The 20,593-nt window shown below is 47.2% G+C and overlaps 1 protein-coding gene across 3 annotated transcripts; it reads right to left on the bottom strand.

Annotated features, from left to right (window-relative positions):
- Positions 1-433: 433 nt before the first annotated feature.
- On the bottom strand, positions 434-19,886 carry RNF2 (ring finger protein 2). Of its 3 annotated transcripts, none has more exons than XM_017834948.1 (7): positions 19,869-19,886; positions 7,549-7,637; positions 6,775-6,935; positions 5,286-5,501; positions 4,296-4,568; positions 3,264-3,435; positions 434-2,824 (listed from the first exon to the last, which is right to left on the bottom strand). In XM_017834948.1, the coding sequence occupies exons 2-7, from the start codon at positions 7,633-7,635 to the stop codon at positions 2,723-2,725; spliced, it is 1,011 nt and encodes a 336-aa protein (XP_017690437.1). In that variant the 5' UTR covers positions 7,636-7,637; positions 19,869-19,886; the 3' UTR covers positions 434-2,722. The 3 variants fall into 3 exon arrangements, with proteins under 3 accessions (XP_017690437.1, XP_017690436.1, XP_017690435.1); XM_017834947.1 differs by lacking the exon at positions 19,869-19,886 and adding an exon at positions 19,266-19,443; XM_017834946.1 differs by lacking the exon at positions 19,869-19,886 and adding an exon at positions 18,964-18,981.
- Positions 19,887-20,593: the final 707 nt, after the last annotated feature.

Raw genomic sequence — 20,593 nt, 5'->3', positions numbered from 1 at the left:
AGCCTCTGGTTAACAGTTGTAAATGCAGAGAGAAAACAAGCAAAGAACAAAACTTCACTGTTTAAAATAAAATAAGGCACCTCAGCCCAGGTGATTTACGGTTGCCCTCCACTGCTTTGGACCGAAGCTGCTTCATGCAGTTCAGTGGAACAAAAGTACCGGGGTTTAACCCAGTGCTGCGAAAATCCTCCATCCCCTTCCTGGGGCTACAGGATCTGACTGGAACAGGAACACTTGAGACAAGTCAGTGGAAGAGCTGCTGCCTCCTATGTGCCTCTATTTCTCATTCAAGGCACAGAACACCCTTTGGAGTTCACTGCTTCCAAGGGACTGGAACACCCAACACGGTGGAGCTCAGGGGCAGCACTGAAACACACCCCAAAGGGCTTCTTTATCAGCTACAACAGGAAGCAGCACTGAAAGTTCCAACAGGTTGTTGATAACATTTTTGCTTTTATTGTCAGTTTGAACATTTCAGTGGGACTTTAGTTGGATAGGAGATAAGTTAGGCTTACCCATACCTAACATGTTATGTACTTGAAAATAACACGGCTTTGAAAGGGGCAAGAGTAACATCATGTTGAAAATAAAATAGTTTCTAGCACTAAAGAGTCACAGTGCAATCAATGGTTTAATCAAACAACTACATTATATATATAATATTTAAAGAACATAAATATTCAGGAAATTCACTACAACATGAAAATAAAAGCTTCACATTCTCCCACACTTTTTGAAAGAACTGGGGACAAAGTGACAGACAGCTCCTAGACAGACTGCTCAGCTTCACAAACACCCCTCTTGCTTCAGGGCCTGTTCATCCCTACAGCTCTCACACTGGAAGGGATGCTGACAACTAATCTAGAAGTTTCCCCATTTAAAGCATTTCCCATGGCTGCTCCCCCACCCCCCGGTTATATTCTGTGGACATGCACTACTAGTCTATACAGCAACGTTTCACCAGAAAGTAAGAACATATTTCCTTAAGAACTGCCCCCTCTGTGTTCTGGGGCTTCAAAACTTCAAGTCACAAACCCCCAAGTTTCTCCAGTCAGAGAAAACAATTGAGTTACTCAAGGAAGCCTGTGCAGTTTTCAGCGGGATAAAGCTGACCTGGAACAGCAGCTGGAAAGGACACGTATTTACAGGTGCTGGGAAAGCCTGGAGCCAGGGAAGGGTAAATCCTTCCCAGGAGAATCCCAGGCATTGGAATACTGGTGTAGCACATGCCAAAACCAGTGGAACTGCGGGCAGCACACAGGAGGAGCAACACTGTGGTGTGAAGTCTTGCTTCTCACCCATCACCAGCTCCAGGTGCAGAGAGGTGAGGGGTCATCAGCAAGTCCTCCAGCAAAGGGAACCTCGTGGGGACAGAACATCCTTCAGGCAGGACACAGGGGAAGCAGCTCCCCCAGAGCCACAGCCAAGCCCAGAGCCTGGGCAGAGGGGTGGAACATGCAAACAGCAGCTCCCAGGCCTCACAAGGGCCCAGTGCCAAGCTGGAACACTCAAACCTAAGGTTAAGACACTCAATGGTACACGCTGTCGAGTACTAAAGTTGTCTTCCAAAGTGCTAAGCCATGTTTGTTAAAGCTATGGCAAAGGAAAAAAAGGAGATTCTTGGAGCAGCTTACGGTTGAAGTCTTTCCTACTCGCACACCAGGATAAGGTCACTGCTGGGGTGGCACAATTCCCTAAAGCAAAGCATTTTGATGGCCACATGCTGGAATTTGGGGGATTTGCTTTAAAAAACAAGTTTTCCAGACAGTTCTTTAGAGCACATTCTAACACGCTCACAATAGAGATCCCACTCCAGGGAACAGAGCAGGGCTGTGACACTTCCACAAGATTTACTTCCCTTAAGCTGTGAGGACAGGGCATTGTCAGAGAGGCCAGGATGCAAGCATCAACACTGGCACATCCTGCATGGGGAAGAGTTACGGGTTTGGGTTGTTTGGGCTTGTTCTGACTGAAAACCAAACCAATCTCATGAATCCCCTTGCCCCGAAGGATCAAATTAAGCCCAGTAAACAGCAAGGTTTCCAAGTTTTCTCACTACAGCTCTGTTTAGAATCACAGAATCCCAGAATGGTCTGGGTTGGAAGGGACCTTCAAGAGCATCTCGTTCCACCCCCTGCCATGGGCAGTGATGCCTCTCACAAGATGCCAAACTCACATTTGTTCACAAGAAAATGACTTAATAAACCTTTCCTAGGGAATCACCTTTAGCTGCAAGGCCATCCAAAATCCGTTCTCTACCAATCTTTCAGATGGAGAACTGGTACCAAATTCTAACATTTAACACCTTCCTTGGCATATGCTACTATTGAACAGACTTCCTTGGCCATCAGTACTTCACAGAGGCTACTGTAACTGTGTCAAATGTAGGAGAAATCCAGATTTACCTGGACAAAATGAAGACATTCCAAACTGGAACACTCGCTCAGTTATCATGCATTAGGAACAAAAAAAGCATGTCAAACACTGGAATGCACTGGATGGAGAAGGTCATTTAGTCTCCTAGGGAAAAACCAAAAAACCCAACCCAAAGACTAAATTAAATACAACCCAGAATACTGTCTAATCATATTACTGAGTATACTGAGGGTGCCCAAAGGCAGCACGTGTATTGTCCAGGAAGATACTGGTGGTGCCTTCTTTTCATATTAAAGAAGTTGTAGCTATAAAAAGAGTCAGTCCCAGCCCAGTTTCCCAGCATGGCCTATTTGTGCTCCTTCGTGGGTGCATAGTACAGTTCCATGGGCTTGTTCACCTTCCAGTACTTCTCACTGACCAGTTCCAGGGAAAACGACCCATTTAGCACCTGGAAGAGAAGAGCAAGACACAAATGAAGTAAATCTGGTCGTGCTGTAAAACAGGCTCCTTAAATAACACTTCAAAGTGTTGGCTTGAAGGAGTCCCCAGTAACATGGCACGAGTTACGAGCTCACCAAACCCCAAGATTCTCAGACGAAGTGTTATTTTTCCCTCGTCCATTTTAACTGGAAAATAACACCATAAGCCAGCTTGTAGTTACTGCACCACTGCATTTTCCCAAAGTAATTTATATGCCTCCTTTTCTACCAACCAAGCCTTTGCTGTCTCCATTTTCTTGACAAGCAGCTGATCTGCTTCTAAATAACCTGATGCCATGGATTTTACCCTAAAGCCAACTCGGGACAAGTGCAGCTGGGTGGAATTGAATCAGATTTGTCTGAAGGACATGTTACCAGTGGGATTTAGTGTGGGCCAGAGGTGCTTACAGTGTACTGCTCGTTGGCAGTGGCGATGTAGATGGTGTACTGCTTCTCACTGGCCGTGTCCAGGTTCATCTGGTTGGATTCTCCTTTGCTCCGAAGCTCCTCCAGAGCCAACCTCACAGCCAGGTACTTGGATAAGTGATCCACTGTGGCATTGCCTGAGGTCTTGATGTACCTGTGACAGCAACCACAATGTCTGAGCAGCAGGGATGGGGAAAAAACATCTGGAACGCCTCCAAATATTAAACACCAGTTGTGAAAAGGCCTTTAAAGACAGCTCACAGCTGGAGCTTCTCACAGATTGACAGACATTACAGAGACATATCAGCAGAGAAAGCCAAGAAGAGACCTGAGGAAACTCCACAGAACTACTCATTGCTGTGAGCCAAAATTTGCTGTCAGTGCTTGGACTGGATTATGAACAAAAAAAAGCCAGGAAAACCTTCCAGCCTGCAAATCCTGCTAGCACAAAGCTGCTCTGAAAACTGCTGACACATCCACAAGGTTTGTTTATTCCCAAAGAATCTCAGAATAGTAGAAAGGGGCTGATACTACACCATCATCCCACTACCTACTGTGAACTGCAATACTAAAAAAAAAAACTTAAAAACATCTTTATTTGTGATCAAAGGCTTGAAACAGCTCATTACTGTAACTTTCCAATAGCTGAGCAGTACCTGACTTGGAATGGGAAGAGGGAAGGAGTGCTTGCTTATTTGCATTTGGCACTGGCACAGGGTGCCCAGAGAAGCTGTGGCTGCCCCAGCCCTGGAAGTGTCCAAGGGTTGGACAAACAAGGGTTGGACGGGGCTTGGAACAACCTGGGGTGGAAGGTGTCCCTGCCCGTGGCAGGGGGTGGAACAAGATGGGCTTTAAGGTCCCTTCCCACCCAAACCACTCTGTGACTCTGTGATATGGTTGAACAGGATGTTGTGTGACCAAAGTAAATGGATTTTTCCAAGCCCCAAGAGGTGACAGAAGCCAAAAGCAGCAGCAAGGAGGAGCAGAGCACATGGAGAGGAGCAGCAGACTGACCTCGTCTGCGCGCTGTCGTCGTTCTCCATGAGCTTGGGGTGAGGCTTGAAGACCAGCTCGATCTCACTGGCCCCATCCATCACAGGGTCTATGGCCACAGTGGTGTTGTTATTGTCCAGTTCCAGCCCGGAATCATCCGAGGTTTTGGTCCTCTTGGTGCTGGGCCCTGCCTCCTGGTTGCTGTGTGTGGAGGCGTTGCTGCAGTGGGAGCTGTCTCCGTTATCCTCTGCTCCGCTGCCGTTCTCGATCTGCTGCTTCTTGCCCCTCTGTAACCTGGGCACAATAAATACAGACCAACCCTGATCCCCACTCAGAATTCACCCAGGGGACAGGCCCTGTACAAATATTAATATTTTTTTTAGAAAAAGATTCTCATAGACAAGATCATTAATTTTTTCCTATCCCTCAAACAACTTCCAGACATGTTTTAAGACCATTTTAACTTCACACAGTTGCTTTTCAGGCAATTGCAGACCTTTATTTTCATCTAAACATGAATCCATGTGTGATTAAAAATACAAATCACACCATGCTTCACCACAACAGAAAGTCTGGGGTCTCTTTCCCAGGTGGCTCTTTGAAGTTTAAATGGACACTGGAAATTTCACTACAGTGCAATCACCACATATTCCAGCCTGTGAGTTAAGTTGCAACTAAAACTTAAGTCCTGGTATTATGTGCATTTATTTGCATGGAAGGGTAGTATTTTGGTACAGAATTCCTTGTATTATGGGTTGTTATCCAAGACATGACAGCCATAATTGGGTAAAACTAAGCTGAAATCTCCATCAGGCCACCACAGGAGTTGCGGGGAGCAGTACGAAGGCTTCTCTTAGTAGGCAAAAGCTTAAAAACCTGTTTTGCCAAAGGTTGAAAATTATTTTGGCAGACTTCAGAGGAGAGGAGAGGACTCTCAAGCTACACAGGCAGCATATTTTTAGTTTGAAGGCAAACGAGGTGTCACGTGGACAAATGACACGATTAACGTACCTGTTCATGGCCTGGATCTTTAATCCCTCCTCGATGCTGTGGCTCAGGGCTTGCTGGTTGTTGTGTTTGCTGATTCTTGCCAGCACCCTCTCCTGATGAGCCTCATATTCATCTCTGCTCGGGTAAATCTTGCTGATGAGAGCATCGAAGTTGGGGTCTGGGCGCAGGGATCTCTTGGAGACGAGCTTTTTGCGACACGTGGGACATTCTTTGTTGCTGGACGTGAACAAGAAGGAAGCAAACGGCACTAACTCTCCAGCAGGGACAAAACTCTGCCCTGCTGCTGCCATTCTTAGTCAAAGGGCTCGCTAAGACTCAGTATTTATAGTAAATCTGGGATGGTAGTTGCAGATATTTAAACAAAAATCCCAAACATACCTCTCCCTGCTGCTTTTTTATTTTAAGGTATGTCTGAACAAACTGTGTTTAGACCAAGGAGTTCAAAAGTCCCACTCTGCCAACCGGTTCTTCCCTCCACTCTCTGGCTGGATTTTCACCTACTAAAAATGGATCTCTAGTGGAAATTATATTAAGGCACAGTCTTAGGAAGAAATCCTTCCCTATGAGGGGTGGTGAGGCCCTGGCACAGGTTGCCCAGAGAAGCTGTGGCTGCCCCTGGAAGTGTCCAAGGCCAGGTTGGACGGGGCTTGGAGCAACCTGGGCTGGTGGAAGGTGTCCCTGCCCAGGGCAGGGGGTGGGACTGGATGGGCTTTAAGGTCCCTTCCAACCCAAACCATTCTGGGATTCTGGGATTCCGTGATTTCTAGCACTCACAGGGCAAAACAAAGGCTAAGAAATCTATTCAATTGTTCAAGCACTAATTACTGGGAAAACTAACCCAATCTTGTCCTTCCTACTATTTGTGCTCATTTAACTAAAACAGCAGGATCACACCATCTTTTTCCTGGGAGAGGAAGAGGCCTCAGTAGCTGAAAGCCTGGTGTCTTTACTCCTGATGGTTTGTTTCCCTCTAATGAATTTTTCCTAATTACTCATCAGAATTTACCCAGGCACAGCAAATCAAGCGTGACACAGATAATTGCCATTATCAGAAATAAAACCATCATTGCCTTAATTGCTACTGGTTACCTCAGAATTCTATCTGGGAAAATATGAATGTGTAACTGAAGAGTACAAGAAAAGATATTTGCATTTAGCACAGGAGTGAAGCTTGGAAGCAGAACTACAGCTGAAGGCCACACAATCTGAAACTTATTATTAGGAAAAGGAAGAATAAGGGAAATGAAATTTATTTTTGAAAGTAACGTTTGGTTTACTGTTACTGGATTAAACAGTTAAAAAAAGAATATAAAAGAGGGTTTCAATTCCTTGCAAGAAACGGAGTTATGGGATGGTTTTTCATGAGGGAAGAATGAGATCTGTGTGCCAGAGATGGCTGGAGGTGGAAGGAGATGTGAAAGGTGTACAGTGACTGTCCCACACGAACCCTCAGCCTCTCCTGGCTCCCCTTTCCCGCGGTGTCACCCACCCGCTCCGCAGGGCCGTGATGATGCAGTCGGCGCAGAACCGGTGCAGACACTCCTTGGTGGTCATGGTGTTCTTCAGCATGTCCAGGCAGATGGGGCACATCAGCTCGCTGTGCAGGCTCCGGGGGGACACCACGATCTCCAGCCCATCCGTGATGGCTTCCTAGTGCCACGGAAGGGAAAAGTTCTTTGAAGGAATTTAGACACTGCCTCATGGAGATGGCGTGTGTTACTACAGGGAAACACGGCAAGCAGACAAAACAGGACCTACAGAAACACATCAAACTGCCAGCAAGGCCAGCTCTGTAGCACACAAGAAAGACAAGGAGCTACTGGAGAGGGTCCAGTGGAGGCCATGAAGATGAGTTGGGGTCTGGAGCATCTGTGTTATGGGCAGAGACTGTGGGAGCTGGGCCTGGTTAGTCTGGAGAGAAGACTGAGGGGGATCTCATTAATGCACATCAAAAACTCCAAGGTGGGTCAGAGGATGGTGCCAGACTCTCCAGTGGTGCCCACTGACAGCACAAGGAGCAATGGCCAGAAACTAAAACACAACAAGTTCCACCTCAACACGGGAAGAACTTTCCATGAGGGTGACAGAGCACTGGAACAGCTGCCCAGGGAGAGCCTGGACTCTCCCTCTCTGGAGACATTCCAACCCCACCTGGACGTGTCCCTGTGTCACCTGCTCCAGGTGACCCTGCCTTGGCAGGAGTTGGACTGGGGGATCTCCAGAGGTCCCTTCCAACCCAAGCACTCTGGGATTCGAGGATTACCTGAGGTGTTCTCTGCAGTTCATACAGACTCAGCTCCCAGGTCTTGCTCAGGGGCTGTGTCCCGTTGGTCTGCACGGCCTGAGACATGGCTGGGAAGGAGAAGAGAAACAAGCTCAACACTCCTGCGCGCCCGGTACAGGATCCACTCCCTCTCCTGAGCCAGTGGAATTCCAGATCCTCGCAGACACAGCGGCCTCTGTGCCAGCGAAGCAGGAGTTCTGGGGGAACACTTATTCATCCACAGCTCCACGGATAATCCGTGCTCTGTGCCCCTCCAGAAAAACTGAGGGAGCCAGTGAGCCGTGAACACTTGGCAAAAATCAACTGAGTTGTTAAACAAAAGTGACACGGAACTGAAGGCCATAAACTTCGGCCGTGCGATGCCAACGCTGCAAACGCCACCTGATGTGGAAAATATTCCTAAAACATCCACTCACAAATGTGCAGAGGGGGGCAGCAGGGTCGGCCTCCTGACCAAGGGGAAGGGCAAAATTAGACATGACACAAAAACCAGCTGAAAGTGCTCACTGGGGCACACCAGGATGGCTTTTCCTTCCTCCTGAAAACACACTGCGTGGAGTTTCCAAACAGAAGTTTAGGGAATGCTGAAAGATCAAGTGCAACGCAGTCACTGACCGATAAAACAAAGGACCACACAGAGAAACTGCAACGCTGTCCCATCAGAATTTCAGGATTATTGGATGAGATGAGGCAAAATTACCACACATGGTCACTGCAGACGTGAAAAAGTGAGGGGAAAACGACAGAAGAAAAGGATGTTTCTGAACAAAAGATACTCTCACACTGGCAATCCTTCCCACCTCTCCAAAAATTCCTGCCTTGAAGCAAGAAAACTTACCCTGGACTGAGGAGTATGTTTAAAAAAATAAATATAACTATAGAAGTAGCAAGATTACGGCTGCAGACATTTCTACTCAGTGGAAGAAGTGCTTTCTTCCTTTCTTTTACCACTTTTTTAAACCTAAATTTGTATTTCCAGACCCTTCAATTCAGCAGCCAAATGCATTTTCTATCAGCATCTACCACATACATTATAATCCAGTTTCCAACTCATCAAGTTCTATACGAAAAGAGCCAAAACCTCTCTGGAGAACAAGGTTACTTTGTAAGGTTTAATTAATTGTGAAGGGAAAAGCAAGAGAAGCAGTGCAGTGAAGATTATTAGATCTTCTTCCATCCAGGCACAGAAATCAGAGTTTTCTCACCTTAGGAAAAAAGAAGGAGGGGGAAAAAAAGCCTGACATAAAGTAGCCACATCCACTGTTATGGTTATTAGGTAGAACCCTGGAATACTTTGGGTTGGAAGGGACCTTAAAGCTCATCTAATTTCTCCAGGTTTGATTCCCTGTCCCTCCCCTGCTCCAAACAGCAGCTGGAAAAAGGGAAACAAGCTGACATTTGGTGTTTAGTCCTAAAACCTGCCTGGTTGATTTGCATCTTTTGTAGAAGAAAACTGGAAACAGGGGGATTGTTCAAGATTATCAGAATGGGTCAATTTTGGTTTATCATACCCAGGCTGTTGCTCAGTTCTCCCTGTTGTTACAGTGTTAAAAACAAAACAAAACAAACGCCAGCTGTGCTGTTCTTAAGGAGCTCAGGAAGCTTTGGACTGACTTCATAAATCCAAACTTCACCCACAAGCTGAACAGTGCTGGGAGATGAGCCTGTGGCTCCAGGAAAGAGCAGTACATCACTCCAGCTGAAAACTTCCTATTTAAGCCTGATTTCCTTGGAAAACAGGGCTTATGCAATCCCGCTCTTTGTGCTCATTTTCTAAAACAAATTTGAAGAAAAATGGTTGGGGTTCCAAAACTTCACAAGAAAATAAGTCTTGTTCCTGAAGTGCTGGAAAACAGGCGGTTACAGGGAAAAAATATCAGTGTGGAAGAGCCCATGTGAAAGGCCCTTGGATCTCCTGCCTCCTCACCAGCTGGGGAATTTATGCCAGTGTCCTTCTTCTGAAGGAGGTGTCTCTGCTCCTGCTCTTCCCAATTTACCTTGCAGAGCTCTCTCACCCCTCAGACCCACCAATACACCATGGCTCCTTGACTTACATCTCGAAATTTGTCATTTAGAACAATTTAAGGCTCCCTGTGTTGGCACTATGTTGGTTCCCTAAAGCTCCTGTGTTGGCACTAACAGTGATGGTTGTCCTGCTTTAACCAGGGAACCAGAGGCTTTCCTCTAGATGCCCCCAGAGATCCCTCACAACCTGGATTATGCTCCAAAATGCTCTGCAATGCCTATTTTAGCCCTATTTTAGCCCAGGCAAAGGCTAAAGAGCATGTGCAGGTGTGGTTGTGTCAGCACACCCCGAGGGCAGGGAAAGGCTGGAATGGTGCCAAGCAGCTGGAGCAGATAACCCACAAACCCAGCCATAACCACATCACCCCAATGCAACTCTAAACAGTGTCCACATTTCTGATACTTTCATGAAAAAAAACAACACTTTTGAGGAAAAAAAAATTGCATCAGGCTCTTAAAAAAAATCTATTACACATATTTTTACAGAGTATTAAAATCTTAGAGATCAACTGATTTCTGTTCCAAGTTGTAAAAGGTAAATATTTAGACTTAAAACAGTAAGAGTTAGACTTCTCTTTGGTGTGCCAAGTTCAACAGCACCTTCAGCCATTCCGGTTTTTCTTTCCAAAGGATTAGGTCCTTTAAAAACAGGTATCATACTGCAGTTACTTGGAGGCTTAAAAGGATTAGAGTTTGGGGTTTTACTCTCTCTCTCATACTAAAACTAGTACCGGGGGCAGATTGCATGTTTTCACAAAGTCTTCAATTCCGTCATTCATTTAAATTTATTCAATTAAAAAAGGCTGAAATGTAAGTTTTTTTCTGCTTTTACTTTCTGACTGAAGAGCTTGATTTGAAGAAAAAAAAATTCATACACTTCTGGAAGACACTATCTGAAGAAATTAATCTTCCCTGCAGTTCACTGGCAGCTCGGATGGCTCTGTGTTCAGTTATAAGGTAGGACAACCAACAGCAGGTTATAATCCAGCAGTACCTTCAGCATTCACGCTCTTCGGAAAGTTTTTTCCTCTCCGGATCAAAAGATCCCTGGGAGACAGTGGAATCAGGCTCTGGCCTGGAGCTCAGTTTGTTCCCAGCTCTGAACTGAACTGCTCAGTGATCCTGAACAAGTGTGTCACTGCATCTGCCTGTGCCTCCCCTTCCTCCCTATTGTCACCACTCCTCCAGCTGCCTCTCCTGAGTTTATGTGGCACTGCCTATAATGACCCTGATCTCCAAAGGGGCTCAGCTCAAGAGAGCAAAGTCTTACTGAAGTGGCTTTAGTCCCTTCACCCACCAGGCCTTGTCCTCCCAGTGAAGTTCAGTGTCACAACATCCCCTACTGGGAAGCTTTTCACCTCCTGGTTGCAAACTGCATTCAATATTCTACTTGCCACGTGCACAGTCACCTTCCCTCGACACAATCACACCTGAGCTGCGCTAACACCGAGTTCAACCCCATGCCCTGATGTTCAGGGTTGCAATCACAACACAGTGCCTCTGTAGGGCAGCTCACCTCCAACACCCAAATTAGGATACGATTTGCTCTCCATCATCACCGTCTGCTTCAGACATTAAAATCCCATTTAAAACCTCGAGGAGCTTGTGCTGTGGGCTCACACTACGAGCCAGACAGAGAGCAACAATTACCTAAGGTACCAAAACCAAAATGAGAAAGTATTTCCATTCAGCATCGGAGACAGTCACACAACTGTGGTGGGGATGTGGTGGGGAACAACCTGACCTGCTTTTACCAGGAGGTTGTGTCAGATCACCTCTGGAGGTCTCTTCCAACCCAAATTATTCTGACGATGGAGTTCTCTCACTATCAGAGACATTTATCCTTAGTTTTGCTGTGTAGAAAGTGACCCAGCCAAAAAAAGCCAACAGCAACTACCACCAATAAACCACTGCCACAATAAAAAGCTGAAGAAATCTGACCTTTTACAATCTATGTGGCCAATTATTCTGTGAGCATCCTCCCTGCCCGCATAAGAAACATCAGAAGGCTTTTTTGGGACAACAGTGACCACTGGCTTTATACAGAGTAGAATCCATTTGTCTGAGCTGTTAAAACAGCAACAAGGGAATTGGGCCCTCAGACACCTGTTCTGTTATACAGAACATCCAGCAAATCTGCTTAAATGGGAGTTTTCTTCACAAACACATGATATAGCCATGTATTTAAGAAAAAGAACACTTAGGATAGAGCTGTAAGTGGGGGCAGGTTAACTATCCATCTGCAAATTCATGAGGATCAGATAAAAAAAAATAAATCAATGTTATCAAGTGAACAGTTCCAGCTATTCATAAAATGCCTAAAAGTATATTAATGGGCTAATTTCAAAATTATTACCAAACACTTTATAGTTAATACTGATGGGTAATGTGAGCTCCTTTGTAAATGCCTGCCATGGCTAAAAATGAGAGGCTCCCAACACGTTTCAAACATTTTGCACACATTAACTGGAAGTCTCACGTGCACAGCACAATCACAGCCAATTAAAGGACTATAAAAGATGCCAAATTAATATAAAGTATAAAGCTGAAACTCCAAATAGCAATTCCAAGCTTCAGAAGCCAAATCTGATAACAAATAACAAGCATTTGCAACACCGCGCTTTTCACTGGGTGATATCTCAGCTTACAAACAAACACGTCCTGGGACTGTCTGTGTGTGATGGAAACACTGAATAAAAATAAAGAACAAGGGAGAAGAGACATAGAATTGTATCATCATAGAATTCCAAAATGGTTTGGGTGGGAGGGACCTTGAATCCCATCTTGTTCCAGCCCCTGCCATGGGCAGGGACACCTTCCACCAGCCCAGGTTGCTCCAAGCCCCGTCCAACCTGGCCTTGGACACTTCCAGGGATCCAGGGGCAGCCACAGCTTCTCTGGGCAACCTGTGCCAGGGCCTCCCCACCCTCCCAGGGAAGGATTTCCTCCAAATATCCAATCTAAACCTACCTTCTTTCAGTTTTAAAACCATATTCCCCTTGTCTTCCACGGAACAGGTATCTTAAGCTGTGCCAGGGGAGGCTTAGGTTGGATATTAGAAGAAATTCTTTCCAGAGACGGTAATCAGCCCACTGGAATGGGCTGCCCAGGGAGGGGATGGAGTCTCCGTCCCTGGAGGTGTTGAAGGTGAGAGTGGATGTGGCATCAGTGCCATGGGCTGGGAACCACAGCGGGGTTGGATCAAGGGCTGGACTTGATGATCTCGGAGGTCTTTTCCAAGCCGGCTGATTCTCTGATTTTACAATCTGTGCTCCATGAAAGAAAGAAACCAGCACACCAGCAACTCCAGGGCCAACAGTGTTGCTGGGAAGTAAGAAAGGAATCAGATCCATGTCAGGGCATCATCCCTGGATTCTGAACTGGGCTTTTGATAGTGTGTATTTAAAACCACCTGCATCATTACAAACTTCACCACCACCTTAAGTCCTCCAAAAATCCTCACAAATGCCAGCACAGTCCTCTCACTGGGGAGGTTCAGGTTGGATTTTGGGATAATTTCCTCAGTGAAAGGGCTGTCAGGCACTGGCACAGCTGCCCAGGTCAGTGGTGGAGTTCCCATCCCTAGAGGGATTTAAAAGACATGTGGATGTGGCACCTGGGGATGTGGGTTACGGTCCATGTCCGATGTGAGGAAACAACTTAAAGCAGATTTACCCTCTCACTATTATAAATCATTAAAAATTAAACATGTGATAACCACCCTGGCAATCCCAATTTAACAGTGTTTTCACCTGGTTCCTTGCCATCCTATTTTCCTCCTGTATTTACAGAAGGAAATGAAGAGATGAACATTCTGATGTTTTGATCAATTGTATCAATATGGCCCCACTATGGCTGAGAAAACAGTTTCGCTATAATAAAACCAGACAGCTAATATTAAAACAAAAATTCTGTGTTCAGATGGGTCCATCCAAGTCCCACTGAATGGCAGATAAGTGATGGACTGGCACAGTGGAGAAGTTCCTAATACAGTAAAACTATTTGTAAATGCACCAGTGGCAGATGCTGATGTTGACACACAAAGCTGTGCCAAGTTGTACATTCAAATACTGAGAAATCTGAGGTTTGCCAGTCTATAAAGAATAGCAGCAAAGAGAGACAACCTCAGTGCTGCCCTGGAGTGCTCCCAGCCAGGAGGGAAAGACATTGCATAATTAATTCAAGACCACAGACTCAAAAATGTCCCAAAGCAGCCAATAAAACTGAGGAATGCAGAGAAATCCAAGGCATGGGCACAGTTTAACAGCCACCACAGTTGATTACACTAAAAATCTTTTCCCAACATGACCGTCCCTCTCAATCACACCAGATCCCAGATTTTAGTTTTCCTGATAACCAGTCCCAAACTCCTCTTTTCCCACAGCCTGCCTAGAAACTTAGCAGGTCTTTCTCTTCAGCATTAAAAAAAAAAATCCTTCCTTGAAAAGCAAGTAACGACACCTAAAGCTGTGATTATGGAATGTCTGGAAGCTGCTGGACATCTGACAGAGGGAAAAAAAATTCATATTGGCATTTCTGACACCACAGGCTTGGAAGCACATGATCTTTTACACTTTCTTCACCGTATTTATTCTCCTGAGAAAGTGTTCCACCTGCTGCCTTAAGATATGGGATCTTCAGTCGTCATTCCCGATGTCCTGGACCCGAGAGGGACTGATCCATGGAGCACCCCCAACCTGGCTGCCAAGCTGCTCATCCTGGGGGGTGAGCTCACACAAACCACCTGCTGTGCACATGGACACCTCTGGAAGGGTTCAGTGGATCCAACGCTGACAGAAGTGTCCCAAGGGACATAATTCCTCCTGGTTTAGATGGCAAGGGCAGTAAGGAAAAAAAAGGCACCAAATTACACTTCTTATGATACTCCAGGCTGTTTTGTCACAGTGTTAAGAACAGTCACATACCTTTGGATGTGACACAAGTTTGTGATTTTAAGTTGGTGCTTCTCTGTGCGTTTAATTAAAAAGCTTAGGGGTTTTTTTTAATCTCAAAGAGATTGATTAGAAAACTTCACAGGTTTTGGTACACACACCAAAAAAAGGGCAAACATTGCCCACTGTTCTAATGCATCAGGCAGTAAGGTTACTTTAATCACTAAAGCTGAAATCCTGGTACTTTGCCTCTCACACCATCGATATCTTGTCCAAACTAGTATTAAAATATGCTACAACATTAATGCTTCTGCTAGGAGTGAAAACAAACCCCACAGCCGGTACAGGAACAGCAGCTTTTCACTGCTAATGTGGGTCAATAGATCAGGCAAGCACTTGACCTCAGCCGTGCCAGAGACCTTGGCCAACAACTCAAATAAAAAGGAAAACAGCCACTACCAAGCCATAATTTAGCCCTGTGAAGCAACAATATTAAGCAGAACTCTGGAGGAGTAGAACTGTGATTTTATCTGCTAGTTGTTAAATTTTATGCGAAGTTTCTCATATTAGGAAGAGTGTGTGTCTACCCAGGTGAGTTTCAAAAATGAACTTTTTCGTCTCTTAAATCAACCTTAGACTGCAGAGTTAATAACCAACTGGGATGGAGAAAAGCAAAAATGCCTTTCTAATATTCATTTCAGTACTGTATCAGATAGGAGGGATAAAGGACTGAAAATTTTTGGGAGCAAACAAAAGTAAAACTTCAAACTCCAGAAAAGCCGAATCTGTTGGAGCAACTAAATTTGCACAAACAGGCCAGGAATGACATGTGTTGCCTTAGGATATTTCTAATGAGATTTTGGGGTTTTTCCTTGTCCTGCACTGCTGGCACATTTTTTTTGAGGTGAACCACTTTCTTGCTGTCTCCCTGAAGCAACAGCTGCCAAAAGCAAGACCTGACCACTGCAATCAATAAGGTGAGGTTTGATCATTTCAACTGCTGTAGCTTTTACATTTGCTGTGCATTTTAACACAAATCCTTGGAACATCCCTGCACTACAGTTCAAATGACCTTTCCCATCTCCACAAAGGCAGCGAAGGTTGGCTCTCGAGAAAACTCAGTCTCTTCAGTTTTTACACTGGAAACGTGGAGAAATACAGTTCTTGGCTGGTGATTCTGCTGGTAAAAATCACTTCTACAGCTACAGTTATACCAGGAGGAAAAAAACCAACCCACAGCTGTTCTCCACCCAACAGCTCAACCTACTTTTGGTGGTGAAATGAAACCCACTGATTCCATTCTGCCTGCAGGACTTTGCAGTCCTGAATGTAACACTGAGCAAACCCGAACCTCCAGCCAGAGGTGTGTGCACATTCCAGGTTCCTTCCTGACAGTTGTGGGGTCAGGCAGCTCTGTCATCCCAACCTGCAAACATGCAGATAACTTCAGGGTGACTTGAAAAAGGAGCTAGAGAGCTGATACATTAATATTGCATATTTAATTTCTCTCCAGGGCCGTACCTCCTGCTGCCCCTGCTGCACTGTTCCAGCCCTCAGACGCCCATCGCGAGCCCAGGGTGGAAAAGGTTGGAAAGACCCAGTTTCCAAGACAGTCTAAACCCAAAGGCATGTGGAAATAACCACACTAACCCTGAACTCCAAAGCTTGAGGAGCCAGCACAGATCTGCTTCTATTTCCATGGGGAAATGAAGGGGGTTTGAGATTTTTCATCCCACCGACAGAAAAGCTGCTCATCACCTTCCTGGACAGCTGCTCTGTTGCATTTACGTTATAGGAACAATTCTGAGAATATCAGATCAAGAAATATGCTTGGATTCCAGTTTTTCCAGAGCTATGTTAGACAGACAGAAAGATTTCCCCCCCACTTAGCAGTTATCACAGTGAAGCCACAACCAACAGTGAGAGAATTTTCTTGATGAGAACAAAAGACAGCTTGGCTGTTAACAAACAGAAAATAAACTCCCCCACAACACTTGAGAGACAAAAAGACTCAAGCCATCTCATGTATGATTGACTTAATAGCTACAATAAATATATAGAAGCCAAACTGTTAATTTGGCAACGAAGCAGCCGAAAGCTGGGTGACGGTGAAGAACAATTTGCATTCAAACGACTCCCTCACAAATAAGATTGTACATTTTGTAAACAGTACTACAGGAGCAATATTCACACAGTTTAACCCAGTAATTATCCAAAACAGTTTAATGCTCTCACCAAGAGGTGAAGAGTAAAGCATGGATTAGGTTTTTAATTAGTCAGCAGAATATTACTGCTAACTCTCAGCTGTCTGCAAGGGAGTCCCACGATCCAGAAGTGGGGGCAAAGCAGAGAGGGATAATTCCTAAAATATTTCTCCACTGCAACAAGTCTAAACAGCTCCATAACATTGAATGCTGCTCATTCCTCAGAAAATTAAGAATTTAGAGTCAGCTTCGAATGCCAGTTGTTTTCATCAACAAGAAGAACCAAGCTGAGCTCCAACAACATCCCTTCTCCAATCTCTTGTCCTCTCTGTCTATACCATTATTAAGCTGCTGATCTATTCAGAAAAAAATAGGTAAAAGGTATTTAGGGAAAAAAAGATGGAGGGAATTCCTTTACTCCGATATTTCTTTCCCGCATGTTCCTAGAACTGGTGCTGCAGTAAGAGCAGATCCAGTGCTCCTTATAGGAAAAATACAGCTGAGCAGTCCAGACTTGTATCTTGGTTTTTGAAGCTCCTTTTTCCCCCAGTTCCATTCTTTTTGTAAGCATGGGAAAGAGTTTAAAGAAAGCTGCAGAAATTCAGTTCTCCCAACATCTATTTCACATCCAAGACTGACGGCGTTCCTATGGGTGCCAACCACATTCCTCCTGAATGGTAACACAGCCCTGGAAATGCCAGAATTCTGCTGTAATCCCCCAAGATGCCCAACCAAGTCTCTGCACTCAACCCATTACCACATATCACTCTTAAAACACAAAGCACCATTGATAAAGGGAGACCTGTGCAATTTATTTTGCCAGGGCCTGCATATTATTTCCCCTCTAAGACATGACAAGCAGTGCTTTTCTTGGCAGCTGCAGCAAGGCTGGGGCTTCAAAGCTTTGAAGCCACAGGTCAGAATTTTAGCCACTGAAGAAGTGAAAAAACACCTCCAATGCAACATCTGTGCCCCTGTATTATTACAAAGTCAAACACCAAAAAAATAAGGTAGTTTTTAAATATTATCAATGACTATTTGCAGGGTCAATAAGGTATAAAGATGTTCCAAACTTGTCATTGTTGAAAGGGACCATTACAGAGCCAGACCCAGCCAAAAAGCTCGTGGCTGACACTCAGCTCACACTGCCCAAAGAGAATTCCTCCCACCTCCAAACAACTGACAAAGTTAACCCTTCAAACAAATACATATTTTAACAGAAATTATGCTGCTTATCCATTTCTGCTGCTGTGCCTCTCTCTCAGTTGACATGCTGAGTGCCAGCTCTGAGCTTGACATGATGTATAAGAAAGTCAAATGATCTCATTACACAAGTTTTTAATGAAAACACAGATGAATACAAATTAGAGTACCTCTGCAGGGAACTCCTATGACAAATTGAGCCTTTGTCAGTGAAATGAGTGACATATTTGATTAAAGAACTTTCCCCAAGCAACAATAATTTCCCCCGCACACCAGTCACGTTCTTTCAAATGCAAGCAATTCCCTTTAATCCGTAAAAGCCCGTGTGCAGTGCACAGTTATTACACAGAGCTACAGCCACTTCCAAACAGGGCTGGATTATGATTTATCATGCTGGAAATCATCTTTCTCCACTAGCTGTCCTCTGGATTTCTGCAGAATTAGGCACTCGATCCAATTATTTTCCATAGGAGAGGGTCTGAAAAACAAACAGCTTACAAAAATCCCGAGGAGAACATTGCTCAGTGCTTGTTTCATACATGCACTGTGCCATGGGCTCGGAGGAAGGGAGGCAAGTGATTCTGGAGAGGCAGCTACCGCAGAGTGAACAACTTGGCAAGGAACAGGTGCTAAATTCGTATGGGAAGCAGCGAGAACGGGTGCGAAGGGAGGAGGCACATCCACAGCGTCTTCCTGCACCTGCTGCCCCGTGGGAAGCGACATTTTCCCAGGAGCAGGAGCAGGAGCAGCCAGGTCGCTCCGAGCACCAGCTCAGGAGCATCACCCCTCGCACACCCCGATGCGCGGGGCTCCGGCGGAGACAAAAGACCGCGGACGCAGAGCTATAAATCATATCCACCACCATATTTTACAGAGGGGGCGATCCGCAGCCCCAACAATACCGGCTCCTGCCCGCGCTAACCGGCTCTCCCCTCCCAAGGACGGCGTTTCGCAGTGCCGCGCTCCGGGGCTGCCGCTGCGGTACTGCGGCTGCCGTGTGGGGCGGCGTGCGCTGCCCCTGCCCGCAGCTCCCCCGCGCCCACAGACACTATGTGCGCACCCATACACACCTACGTGACAGATACACATCGCCCCGCGGTGCAGCCCCCGCCGGCCCGGGGGCGGCTCGGTGCCCGCGGCCGCGGGGTCGGGGTGCGCGGGGGCCGCCCTGCCACGGCTCCTCCCGGACACCCCGGCCCCGAGCGGCGCCCCCCGCCCCGCAACGCCGCCCGCAGCCTCCCCTCCGCCTCCCGCCCCGGGGCAGCCCCGCTCCGGGCACCGGCACCGCCCGAGCCCAGCCCTGCCCTGCCCTGCCCTGCCCTGGCCGGCCCCCACAGGGACAGCCCCGGCGGCCCCGCCCGGCCCCGCTCACCGAGTGCCGCCGGGTCCCGCCCGGGTCCCTCCGGCCGGCGCTGCCGCCGCAACCCCCGCAGCGCAATATGGCGAGCGGCGGCTCCGCAATGGAGCTCGGGAAATAGAGGGGAGTTACATATTCATGGCCGGGGCTGGGAAGGGGGAGCGCGGACGGGGCCGCCGTGCCCGGGCCGCCCCGCGCCCTCCTCCGCCTCCCTCCCCGCCGGGGCCGGGGGCCGCTCGGTGCCTTCCCCGCCCTGCCCGCACCCCCGGCCCCGCCGCCTCAGAGCGCTCCCTTTCCCTCTCCGTTCCCCCTGCTCCCCTTCCCCTCACGGGGATGCGGCACAGAGCCCATCGCGGCTCCGCTCCGCACCCCCTGACGGCCCTCACCGGGGCGAGGGGCAATGAACGGCGCCAGGGGAGCCTCAGGTGGGACAGGAGGAGGAATTTCCTCCTGGAAAGGGTGGTCAGGCCTTGGCAGGGGCTGCCCAGGGAGGTTTGGAGTGCCCATCCCTGGAGGTGTCCCAGGAAGGCCTGGCCGTGGCACTCAGTGCTCTGGGCTGGGGGACAAGGTGGGCATCGGGCACAGGGGGGATCCATGGGCTGGGAGGGCTTTTCCAACCGCATTGATCCTGTAATTCCCGCAGCCTGCAGGAGCTCCGTGAGGAGCGAGGTGGCCGGATGGCGATGCCCTGGACGGAGCGTGACCTGCCCCGGGCAGCCACTGGTGCCGCAGAGCCAGGTGAGGCGATGGAGAGCGGGATTAGGTTATACCTGCCTTATTGTCTTTGGGCACGAGCAGGTCCATCAGCCCCAGTGGGCTGAACGTGTGGCCTTTGCTGGGCTCCCCTCCCTGAACTCCACGGCTCTTGGCCAGTCCAGCTCTTGGCCACCATTCCAGAGAGAGGGCCGTGCCCGCAGTTGGTGGGCCCTGGAGGGAGCTGGAGCCCGGGCAGGCAGGGCAGCGTGGCACCGAGCCCAGTGCCCGGGCACTGCCACCCTCACGCTGCTCCAACGCGATGGAAACTGAGGCACGACTCGTCCTGCTCCTACTCACCGTACAAAATTACACATTCCAGGGTTTTCAAGCATCCCCAGTCCACTCCGCGGTCATAGCGTGAAATAAGCATTCGTCTTCTAGCATCTGCCTTTTAATGTTTGTTAAGTTAAGATTGTTTTTATGAGCTTTGGGTCTTTGTTGGTGCCTTTATTGGTCTTGGCATTAACTGTTTTATAGCAAAAGCAAAGCAGTGTGCTTAGCGTAATTAAACGTGGTGCGGGTAAAAAGTGAACAGAGATCGCCTTGTGAGACGTGAGTTTGAATTAATACTTCAGTCTTTAATCATG

This window comes from Lepidothrix coronata, unplaced genomic scaffold, assembly GCF_001604755.1.
Source record: "Lepidothrix coronata isolate B3197 unplaced genomic scaffold, Lepidothrix_coronata-1.0 Scaffold246, whole genome shotgun sequence".
NCBI lineage: Eukaryota > Metazoa > Chordata > Aves > Passeriformes > Pipridae > Lepidothrix > Lepidothrix coronata.
Note: the sequence above shows the minus strand (reverse complement) of the source record. Positions and strands in the feature narration are given on the sequence as shown.